Source organism: Callorhinchus milii, unplaced genomic scaffold (genome assembly GCF_018977255.1).
Source record: "Callorhinchus milii isolate IMCB2004 unplaced genomic scaffold, IMCB_Cmil_1.0 Scaffold1, whole genome shotgun sequence".
NCBI lineage: Eukaryota > Metazoa > Chordata > Chondrichthyes > Chimaeriformes > Callorhinchidae > Callorhinchus > Callorhinchus milii.
Genome location: NW_024704742.1, coordinates 84,401,498 through 84,413,878, shown reverse-complemented (window position 1 = coordinate 84,413,878; position 12,381 = coordinate 84,401,498). Strand labels below are relative to the sequence as shown.

At 40.9% G+C, this 12,381-nt stretch overlaps 1 protein-coding gene across 2 annotated transcripts in view; it reads right to left on the bottom strand.

The window, feature by feature from the left end:
• The window catches only part of ric1 (RIC1 homolog, RAB6A GEF complex partner 1), a 96,952-nt gene that overhangs the window by 20,095 nt on the left and 64,476 nt on the right, over positions 1-12,381 (bottom strand). For both annotated transcript variants that reach the window (XM_007906525.2, XM_042332637.1), the window contains exons 12-17: positions 10,598-10,798; positions 8,646-8,684; positions 8,441-8,551; positions 6,656-6,745; positions 4,684-4,844; positions 2,577-2,715 (exon numbers count right to left, since the gene is read on the bottom strand). In XM_007906525.2, coding sequence (XP_007904716.1) covers positions 2,577-2,715; positions 4,684-4,844; positions 6,656-6,745; positions 8,441-8,551; positions 8,646-8,684; positions 10,598-10,798 — 741 coding nt within the window. The remainder of the gene's footprint in view (positions 1-2,576; positions 2,716-4,683; positions 4,845-6,655; positions 6,746-8,440; positions 8,552-8,645; positions 8,685-10,597; positions 10,799-12,381) is intronic.

Genomic DNA, 12,381 nt, shown 5'->3' with positions numbered 1-12,381 from the left:
TTGCCTATCCCTCCCTTACTATAACTGGAGGCGATCCAGCAAAACATCTGATGCAACAATCTACATGCTGCAACATAAAAGTTCAACCCCAGCGTCAGAGCGAATGAGGAATGCTGCTTTGGTCAGCGGAGCAAGTAACACACTGATTAATCACTTGATTAGGTGTTAATTCTAAATTACTGCTCACCAATCGGAAACTGGTTGCATCCAGAGGGTATAAAAAGGGGATAGCTGTGAGAGCCTCACTCGAGCAGAGGGCCTGGAGTGAGAAGGAATTGGGTGAGAGTGGGAAATCGGTGCAGAGGGTGAAGTAGGTGTAAGGTTGTAGTATATCTTCTAAGGTAGGAGAGCGCGGGGTGGAGCTGAGGCCTAGCTGTGTATATGAAGCACAGCCAGGTGAGGAGCCACTCAGTCGGGAGCGGAGGTAGGAGCTGAGGTAAGTGAGGGGGTGGGGCGTGTTTCACAAAGTGATGTCAGTGTGTCATCACAGTTAATGAAAAAATTATATAAAAACCCAACAACAACAACAATGGCCTGGCAGCCACTGCCACTCAGCCATGAACTGGCAGGCAAAGCCCGTGCGTGGGCTGATGCCGTCTTGCTGATCGCTTGCTCCTGGTCTCTGAGTGCGCATTTTGGCTGCTGCCCCGACCCTCCCCCTAAATGTGTGTCCTCCCACTCCCCTAAATGTCTCTCTTCCCGCCCCCCTCTATCAGCTACTCCCCCTCTGTTCTTCTCTCCCACCGCCCTCCCCTCCTTCTCTCTGTCCTCGACCCCATCACCACTTCCCTCTGCTCCAGCCTGGGCATCCTCCGCTGGGCCAATCGTGGCTCCCAGCACTGGCTGTCCCAGAGCAACAACCCCACGTGTCCCATCATTCACTCCCTCCGCACAAACCGCCTCCTTAACACAAACCCAACTCCCCCTTCCCTCATACACACCCTCCCCAACTCTCCACTCACACCACTCTCCACAACCATCTCTCCTATACAACCCAAAATCCTCTCCACATCACTCTCTCCTCCCTCCCCCCGGTCCAGCAAACCCCCCGCATTTCCCTCCAAGATGTCCGTTCCCTCTCAAATAAAGCCCTCACCATCCACGACCTCATTCTGGATGAGCACCTCGACATTCTTGGGCTCACCGAAACCTGGCTCTCCCCCAATGACCCCGTCCCCCTAGTGGAAGCCTCCCCTCCAGGTTACACCTTCCACCACACCCCCCGTCCAAACCAACTTGGTGGCGGGGTGGCCTTCATTTCCAAAGCCTCCCTTGGTCTCACCCCCTACTCCTCTGACTGCTTTCCCCTCCTTCGAGTACCTCACCCTTTTCCACCCCTCTCTCCCTTTGAAAATTCTCCTTGTTTACCGCCCCCCAGCTCCTTCCACACAGACATTTCTACTCTCCTCTCTTCCCTGTCCCTCTGCTCTGAGTGCCTACTCATAATGGGCGATTTCAACCTCCACCTAAACTTCCCCTTCACCACTTCTACCGATTTCACTGCCCTCCTCTCCTCCCTAAACCTCACCCTCCATATAAACTCACCTAACCACAACCGTGGTCATGCACTTGACCTCATCATCACCCACGGCCTTGACATTTCCGACCTCAGCATAGTGGACAAGGCCATCTCGGATCACTTTTTCATCTGCTTCTCCTCTCAATCCCTCTCTTCTCCACCAAGCCTTCAACCATCCTCTACCGCCCTTGGAAAAGGCTACCCCCGAGACCCTAAAAAAGGCCCTCTCATCTTCAAACATCCTATCCACCTGGCCTTCCAACCACTGAGATCCTGAAGCAGCCGTCCAGCTACTACATGATCGCCTCTCCTCCACTTTCAACTCCCTCGTCCCCCTGAAATCCAGGACCATCTCCAAACCCACCCGATCCCCCTGGTACAACAACCATCTCTACCGCCTAAAAACCCAAACCCGTCTGCTCGAGCGCAGATTGGGGAAAACTGGCCTAACAGTTCACCACCAACTGTGGCTCGAGCATCTCCACAGCTACCACCGTTCTTTGACATGTGCAAAAACGGCCTTCTACTCCAACATCATCTTGGAGGCTAAACACAACCCTAAAATCCTTTTTTCCCACCACCTCTTCTGTGCCCCCCCCCTCAGGCCTCCTCAATCTTCGTCTCAAATGCCAAGTGCGAGGAGGTCATGGACTTCTTTTCAACTAAAATACTGAACATCCGCCAGGCAGCCTCATCCACCTGCACCTTGTCACCCACCACCACGCCCTCTCTGTCCCCCTAACCCTCCTCATCATCTACTCCTACCACCACCACCTTTCTACACTCTTTCCTCCGCATCGCTTAAGAACATGACTCTGGCGCAGTATTTGTTAACTCTCCAATGATATTTGTAAGATGGACAATTTAAAACAAAATAAGTTACAACATTCTATTACTATTCTATAAAAGAACCCCCAAGAAACACTCTGAACCACATCTTCATAGGTAGTAGTTCAACAAATATTCACTCATGACATTATGAAATCCTTTGTGTGAAAATTAAATTGATGACTGTAAAATATACTAGTATTAGATTTGTACGCAATTCAACGAGTACCTGCTGTGGCATTTTCAGGGTGATGCCTGTCTCTGTTCTCACAGAAGTTAGAGTTACTGACACCACAAGTGTTGGGTGGGGAATATAACGAGACATGGATACCTCCTGCAGAACCTCAACAATGGCACTGGGATTAGGGCTAAAAATTAAAAACAAAAATGTACACATCAGAATCAAATTAGAATCCCCGTCACCCAGTTGACCCTTCCAAAGTGAGATTATAACATTGCTGAAATTCAACTTTGAAGAGAGAAAACTGTCACATTCACGTTTAAAATCCCTAACCCATGCTTAGTTATTGATGATCATGCCTAAATGTCAGATCAATTTTCTTAGATCTATTTACAATTGATTACTATGTACGAATTAAGCATTAACTAAAGAGTCAGCACTACACACTTTAAGAAACCTTAATTATTTTTATTGCAAAGTTATATATTCTCAAACATTCATTAATGGTAGATGCCAACCTGGTTAGGCTTTACCAAAAATCTAAAATACTCATTACGACTCCATTTTAAGCAGTTCAGACGCAGCCCTGCGTGAAGGGCACTACGTAAATGCAAGTAGTTGTTGGTGCTTCAAAACGCTGGTAAGCAGGAAAACAAAATAGCCAACCTCTGGATCATCATCTGTGTACTACACAAGAAGTAGCAACGCTTCAGAGATCAGTCAGTAGAGCTCCCACGTGTTGGCCAGTATTTTGAAGAACTAATGAATTCAGCAGTTTTTCTGCATTAATGTGCAGTGAATGAAGAAGCACTGATTGGTAATTATACTCCATTCTGGTACTGATCGGGATTTTATTCACTCAATTACACCTTTAAAACAGGCTCTACTATATACACATTGAACAACTGTGTACGATTACTCTGTTACTGTGAGCGGTTATGTAATTCTGACCTAGTACAAAACAATCTGGTAGGATGATAAGTGTTGCATTTGTTGTTAATGGAAAAAAATGTACTTGCTGAGATGAAATTTGGATTTAAATATTTAATGACCAATGCAAAATAGGTGACATCCTAGTTGACATAAGAATATAATGTTATTCAAAGGTAGAGTGGGTCCAACTAGGGACCAAAGAGGAAATCTTCTTGTGGAGGCAGAGGGCATGTCTGACGTACTGAATGAGTATTTTGTATCTGTCTTCACAAAAGAAGAGGATACAGTCAATTCCATGGTATCAGAGGAGAGGGTAGAGAAATTCGATAAGATAAGAATAAACTGAGAGGAGGTACTAAAAAGGTTGTCGGTGCTCAAGGTAGATAAGTCACCCGGTCAGGACGGGATGTATCCTAAATTATTGAGAGAAGGGTTGCAAATGTTACTCCCCTGTACAAAAAGGGGCAGAAGAATAAAACCGGGAACAATGGGCCAATCAGCCTAACGTCAGTTTTGGAGAAACTTCTAGAGACTATATTCAGGGAAAAAATAAATTTTCACTTAGAAAAATATGAGTTAATAAAGGACAACCAACACGGATTTGTTAAAGGCAAATCATGCCAAACAAACCTGACAAGAGTTTTTTTTGATGAAGTAATGGAGAGGGTGAATGAAGGCAGTCCAGTTGATGTAGTTTGTATGGATTTTCAAAAGGCGTTTGATAAAGTGCCACCACATAAGAGGCTTGTAGGAGTCACGTGGCAAGAGTACTACCAACTGAGCCAAGTTGACACAAACATTACAAACTAATAATTTTAAAGTGTTTATTTAAAGGTACCTGCAAAATGTGTTCACGTGTCATGGTATATAGTTTCATAGAAAAACAGAACACTTTATAATACAGTATTTAATTATCTTGACATTTTTGGTTCAGGCACATAGGTACTTTAGGAGAGGTAGGCTTTGATTGCAACCTTATCTGAAAAGATATATTTCTTCCAAATTAGATTTTCCAATTAAATTTTCAGTATAAGATTTAAAAGAAAGTTTGACATCCCATTAAAATTATAGTGTGAAGTTGTGCAATGTTAATATTACGAAGTGTTTAATAGCCACAAACCACTACTTGAAAGAGACGCATTCTGTGTAAGAAACCTTAGTTTCTCAGCACAGTACTAACTTTTGAAGGCAGGAATATTGGAAGGTAAGTGTGGTTACTTACCCATCATCTCTCCGGTCAATACTGTATAGGCAAATGGAGCAATCTGCTCTGAACAATATTACCATGTTCCTGAAGACATTCAGTAATAAAGTCTCTGATTGCACTTTGGTAATGTGAGCAAAGGTATTGTCCAAGTTAGATGTCCGGAGATACAGTCTCAGCTGTAAAAACAGATACACAGGTACAAAAGTATGAAGTATTACGAATTGAAAAATCCTTTTTTTAAAAAAAACAAAAGAAATTGTTGCTTATGCACTGAAAACCTGAATTATTTTCTAATCCCAACCCAAAAGATTAGAAGTGATGTTACCAGAAAATTTTTTTTGATGCCACCTTTCTAGATTAGCAAAATAATCAGTAATTTAAAAGAATATAAATATTGGCAAGATTATTCATGCACCATTTAAAAAAAACTGCTTATTACAGCATTTGAATTGATTGGATGTTTGATAGATCTCTGTACTGGAAAGGGCCATTGGTTTACTATGAATGTGCCACTGCTGCCTCTTTTCTAAATCAGCATTCTTACTAAACAACAACATAAAATTATACTTATATAGCACCTCCTCGAAGAAGAGGGTCTTCAGACAGGCCTTGAAAGAGGCAAGGGAGGGGCGAGCGAGGCCTCTTTAATAAAATAAATTAAATTTATTAAAATAAACCCACTTCCCAGTTCTCTCCCCATACCCCTAAATAGTTTTATTGCTCAGGTGCTTAGCCAGCTTCCTTGTAGCCAAAAATAGAAGTCGCTGGGAACACTCAGCAGCTCGGCAGCATCTATGGTTTAAGGAAAATGAGTCAACGTTTCGGGCCCACGACCCTTTGTCAGAACAGCCGGGATGGATCGTGGACCCGAAACGTTGACTCACTTTCCTTTCTCCATAGATGCTGCCTGACCTGCTGAGTGTTCTCAGCGACTTCTGTTTTTGTTTCAGATTTCCAGTATCTGCAGTATTTTGTGTTTTCCTTATAGACAATTCTATTCAGCTTCAAGAACCATTGGTGGTGATAAATTCCAAATCCTAAGGGGTCAAAAAAGCTCATTTTTCTGCTAAAAATCCTGAGATTATGCCCCATTAATATTACCTGCATTTGATATAGCACCTTATCACGTTGTTGAGACAACTCAAAGCTTCACTGAATATAGTGTAAAGTTTAATTAATTGTATATGCTGTGGGTGCATTGTCATCGATTCCCCATGTAAAGGGTCATTTTTTCTCCTCTCTAGCCTATAATGTCCTTTCAGTGTCATACACACCTCTACCAGATATTCTGTTCCTATGCCATCCCCCATATATTTAATCTCTTAATGAATCTGCATTTTATCTCTCCATTTATACAACAAGTAATGGAAAGTCCAAAACAAATATTCCAAGTATGGCCTTACCAATACCCTATACAATGCCAACACAACTTCCATAAGTTTCTATTCAAAATTATGGCTTACAACACCCAGAATCCAATCTGCCTTCTTGCCAGCTTTCTTTGCCCCCTTCATGAATCCATGCTGACTATCTTGATGAACTTATCCTCTTCCCAAAGCTTATCCATTTTCTCCCCATTAGAATCGACTCCAACCTTTTTCTCCACCATTGATGACACTAACTGGCCTATAGTTCCCAGGTTTAGCATCTTCATTTTAATCAGCAATAAGAGTCACAAATGGAAACCCTGGGTATTGCCTCTAGGGCCACTGAAGTCAGTTGTTGTGTCCCAACTGCGGCTCTGCTCAAACCAGCTATTTCAACACGTCCAGCATTCAAGACTGAAATTCTGCTCTCGAAGTCTTTGTGCTTTGCTTTTACCCACTACAGGCCAGTTAGTCTAATCAGTGCGGGGAAAATGTTGAGAGTCAATTCTAAGGGAGGAAAATGGATAATGATCTTGAGAAGAATAAATTGAGCCATTGGAGGATCTGAAATCTCTAGAATTTAAGATTTGTCTCTTTAGTGTAATGTATAATGTACTTACCTCCTCTTGTTGGTCAATCAAATTATAGCACGCTAACACAATGAAGTCATTCCACCATGCCAAACCTCCAGTCACTGCCAGGTTTTGTTCCTAAAACAGAATGTGGAGTTTTGGGTCCTCTTGTTTGAAGGTAAAGTTTACATTAAGTCTAATTGTCTCCCTTGCTAGACTTTATTAAACAGTAAGTAAGATCTTTGGCGGAGTACATTTTGTTAATTACCAAGGTGAGAACATTTACTATGACAAGTGATATTCTCCAGGGATCAGTGGTGAAGCTACAGTTGTTTTCTATATGAATAGACAAGACTTAGCTTAGGATTGGGTTATATTGAATAATGAGAAAGAATTAAAGTGAAAAGTAAAACTTGATTTTTTCCAGACTCCTCTACCACAAGCACTATCTCCAAACACCTGCTAGATAGGAGAGTATCTTTCCTATCTTTCATATACTCTGTATATGTAAACACAATTTGAAAGTACTCGCTATATACTCTGAGAAAGGAAGCAATGCCTCAAACTACACTGAACCTTCATATGCATATCGAAAGGAGAGAGATTCCACTAAACATCCGAATAACATAACATGTAGGAGCAGGAGTAGGCCATTCAGCCCTTCGAGCCTGCCCCACCATTCAATCATGGCTGATCTTCTAATCTAACTCCAGCTAATAACCTGACTCTGCCTTATCCCCATATCCCTTAATCCCTTTTGCAATAAGAAATCTATCTATCTCAGTCTTGAATATGTTCAAGGAAATAGAAACCCAAGCAACTTCATAGCACAGAGGAAACAAACTTGTGTTAGAAAATGTTACAGAATACATTGAGGATGCACAAATAGAAGTTTTGCAGTATTGTCTTTGAAATGAAGTAGTTGAAAATACATGGTTCAGAATAATGTGGGTAAATTCTGCATTTTTCTGATTTGTCAAAGTAACTGACCAGGTGGCAGCACATGCCTCTCAGTAAGTGGTTTCTTCCTTCCTGGGTCCTAGACTCACCGCATTTTTGCTTCTGATATTGACTATTCTTATTTTGCAAATTGTGGGCCCTCAATCAGGCCCCAAGTATTTTTGCTGGATATTTCTTTCCCAGGGTTGATCTGTCGAGGATGGCAGAAATATGCATTCACTTTGGGCAAAAAATAACTTGTAATCGACTGAGCATTCTTGGCTCGAGGACTCTCAAGCTGAAATTCACTAAAAATTGAGGAGAGCTTTCATTTCAGTCCTCCTTAGCAGATGAACACTGGAAAATAAATATCTAAAAAAAATCCTTAGATGCGAGGCAGAAAAATTATAAAATATCAGATTCACAATGTTGCAGGCTCTTGGATAGGCTAGGAAAGGAAGAAACTACTCACCCACCTGCTCCTTTTTGCGAGGGTTAGTTACACAATAGAATACAAAAAATGCTACCCGAGTTATCAACATGCAATAGATTTGATATGTAACCAGATCTACCTTTGGATAAATTACAGGAGACATTCCAAGCTTGGAGAAGCAGAAGAACAATGCATTTTTTTTATAGTTTGTAATCGATTTGCTTTGGCTGTCATTACAAACAGCGCTTTACTTGCTGTTAAAATGAAATCCTTTCTCCCTCGAGGAAGATATTGGATTTCTAGCATGCATGTGACTTAACCCCGAATTGCCAGATGATCTCTGTATAAGACTATTGGAATAGCTGTTTGAGACACTTATGGCTCTTTACCACATGTTACTACTATTAAAATATGGCAAAAGATTTTAAGAAATATCAAAACAAAATACACTGATGACATACCTGGGTAATATTTCCAAAAAGTTTCCACTTTCGGGTAAACAATGAATAATGTGCAATTCCATATCGGCCTGCCACTGCCACACTCTGGCCCAGACGGTCTATTGCCGAGAACTGAGAATGTAAAGAATTAATACAAAATAAAACATCACCAATAGGAATGACCAATTCCACTATTTAACTTCAAAAGAGCAAAACTATAGCTCACCTTTATCGGCCAATTACTTTCTAGATAGGTGCTGTGAATCTATGGAAAAATAATACATATCTTTACATTAAAAAACACAACATGGAGGTCACAATTTATCTAAACAACAACCACCACCACATGCATTTATATAGCCCCCTTCATATAAAATACAACAACAGCAACAAGATTACATTTGTATAGTGCCTTTCACGTCGGGAGAACGTCCCAAGGCGCTGAAATGGCACAGAATAATATCTGAATACTTAAAGCGAAGTACAGGGGAATATTTTCATGGGAAAGTACAATCCTGCTCTCTACTGATATACGAAGCAGCTTACAATAACTATAGTTACAGTTAATTCATTAACTGCCATTAATTAAATAATTACATATATAGCAGTAAGTAGGAACCTGGTTGTTAGTCAATTAGCGGATCGCTTTCCAGGGTTAATAAACTCTTTAAAATAAAAAAAATGTGGTATCCCAATCCACTACTGTTTGTGGGACACTGCTGTGTGCAATTATCTGCTCTGTTTCACCCACAAAATATACAGTCAACTCACTTTACAGTATATTTTGTGAAGCTCTTTGAGATGTCTCAACGATGATAAGGTGCTATAACAAATGCAAGGATTATTATTATTATTAACAATGAATATCCCTAACCTCCTTCTATTTTTCTCCCTCCTCACCACACTCTGGGAAGACCAGGGCCAAATTAACCACATACATAATAATAATAATAATCCTTGCATTTGATATCACGCTTTTCACGTCTTCTGGACGTCTTAAAGTGCTTCACAGAATATGCTGTAAAGTGAATTGACTGTATATTTGTGGGCGAAACGCGGCAGCCAATTGCACACAGCAATGTCCCACAAACAGTCGTGGATTGAAAATGACCAATTTATTATTGTTTTGTTTTGGATGGATTATTATTAGGCGTGTGGAATAAGGGAACTTGCCCAAGGTTTTGCCCTTCCTGGAACTGAACCCAGGTGTCTCACTTGCAAGACGAGTGCTCTAACCACTGAGCAACAGGACTCCACAGCTGGTGTAATAAGGTTAACATTTTTGCTCCATTGCCATCCCCTCTGGAGACACTAGCTCAGCATTGATCAAAATGAGATTAGCAAGAAATTTATTATTGGGAGCGAAGACTTGATCCTGAGATACTGGAAGATTGAGACAATTGAATCAGGTGTGTGGTTATATTATATTGAAGACAAACTGGTAAAATCAGGAAAATGCATTGTTTGAAAGTAGTTTCGGGGTTTTGAGAATTTGAAGATACTGAAGAATGCAAGTGTGTAAATGTTTATTTTAGTATGAGTCTTGCAAGAAGGGACCAAATCCTTAAAGGAGGAAGATTTAATGCTCAGACAGGGAATGGACCAAGACAATAGTTCTGCCTCTGAGCACTTCAAGATGCTGCCTTGATTGAAGGGTGCTATATAAATACAAGGTGTTGTTGTTGTCTTGGTGTAATTGGTACTGTAGCCAGAGATTAATTTGGAATTGTGTGTGCTTTTTCTGTCAGATTAATGAACACACAAATTCATCAGATTTAACATAAAATGAGTAAGAAGGGGGGAAAATATTTAAAAGGATAAGAGAAACTCGATGTAGGATAGTTACTTTAAACCCTAAAGTGCAGTTGAGGCTCAGCACTGGCAACAATGATCTACAAGCCACACAACAGCTGAAATTCACTCAACTAAGTCATCAGTTCAGGAATCCAGTTATAAGAGGGTGGATTACAAAACTATTTCTGGAGTTGGGAAAACATTTGACAGAACCCAAGACATACACAGCTGCACTTTAAGTTAAACTTTTTTCAGAATAAATTGATTGGTAACCCTTTGATTGAATATCTAGGGTAAGTTATGCCACAAAATGCACGTCATGTTAAGTATCAAACATACCTGCCTGAAAAATTCATGTCATTCTGAGAACTTGTTGAGACTTACTTGTACAACGAGCCAGTGCCTGTGCCCTAATAAAGTGCTTAAACTCTGAGGAACAGCAATATCATCCAACAGAGGGTTCTTTTCCCTGACCGGCTGATGGCCTGAGTTAGCTGAAGCGGTGCTTGAATTCTGATGTAAAGCATCACCGGAGTTCAAATACAGGCGATCCTCACCCTGGAGCAGCACTTGTTCCTGGTTATTCTGAAAAAATCATCACTTTGTATCTTAACTCATTCTGTGAAGTGCTTTGTAAGACATGGCTTAATGATAATGATATGGCTATGTGTCAAATAAAACACCAATGTTATATAAATCTTTTTCCATGGTTATGAAAGTATAAGATTTCTTTTCTTGACTTATAGAATCCGCTGCATTTTATATCTCATAAATCAAGACTTAATATCAGTTTGGGGTTAATGACAGACATCTTTGCTGGTTAAATCTTTTCTAGTGAAACAGTAACATTACACTTTTTTTGCATTTTTATGATTGATAGGAGACAAAAGCAGTTGAAAACCTGATTTAGAAGAGACACGCAGCATGGCTTGCATGTAAACACACCAGGGTCTAATAGCTATGATATTGAAAAGACAGAGTTCAAGCCTCTATTCAAACAGCAGTTTATTCTGAAAGTTAATCATGTTTAAAGTATGCAAATAGTAAAATGGAAAGGGAAATTTAACATTGCGATTTTTAAATTAAATGATATCCATGGAATTTAGTGCTTATCAAGGTGAAATGTGTCATTAATAATAGAACATTTCAACATTAGTACCTTCCACTCCTTACTGAGCCAGTGTAAACAGTTTTACATTTTCTACACACTGCCCCAATGGTCAGAAAACTGGACAGTTTGTATGATGGGCCTCTTTTCCTAGAAAATAGGTTACAATTACCTAATTCATTTCATGTAGGATCCAAAAAAGTTTCAGAGAAGGGAAACTTTCATGTTAAACTGGAACCGAACCAAATTGTTGAAAGTAAAAAAAAATCCAATAAAACAACTGCAACACAGTCCCAAAAACACTATGTTTCGGTATTTATTTATCGGCATTGAGTGGAAAGTCATTTATTTTGAGAGTCCCTGATGCTCTTTGATTCTATGCAGGCTAAATGTTCATTCCACCAGATATAAGCATATATTGTACACGAAAGCAGACATCAAAATAAACCCATTCCTGGTATGAAGGACAATGTCTTCAATTTACTGTAAATAAATTGGGTGTAAAACAAGGTGCAAAAACGGCAACTTCCAGTTGTCAGGTTGCTGTTGATGTCAATTACTGTGTGTTGTGCGTCAAGTACAGGAAGCTAATGCTGTTTCCTGCACACTGTGAATATAGCTTTCTGCAAGATACACTACAGACATTACATTGCAAAGGAAGCGATGACAGCAGTGTTCCCTTCACAAAGGAAGTGACTTATCAACAACGATGACAACAAGATTACATTTGTATAGCGCCTTTCACATTTGGAGGATGTCCCAAAGCGCTGGACAGTGTACAGCATTCAGACCCGAACTGGGGTCAGGAAGGGAGAAGGGAGGGGAAGGGGGGGGGTGAGCGATGGCATGGTCGAAGAGGAGGGTTTTGGGGCGGGACTTGAAGGAGGGGGTGAGGCAGAATGATTGGGGGATGGAGTTCCAGAGGTTGGGGGCAGAGTGGCTGAAGGGTCTCCCGCCAATGGTGGGGCGGGTGGGTCGGAGGACGTGGAGCAGGCCAGAGCCGGCTGAGCAGAGGGAGCGGGCGGGTTGGTAGGGGGTTTGTAGGTCACAGAGGTAGGGT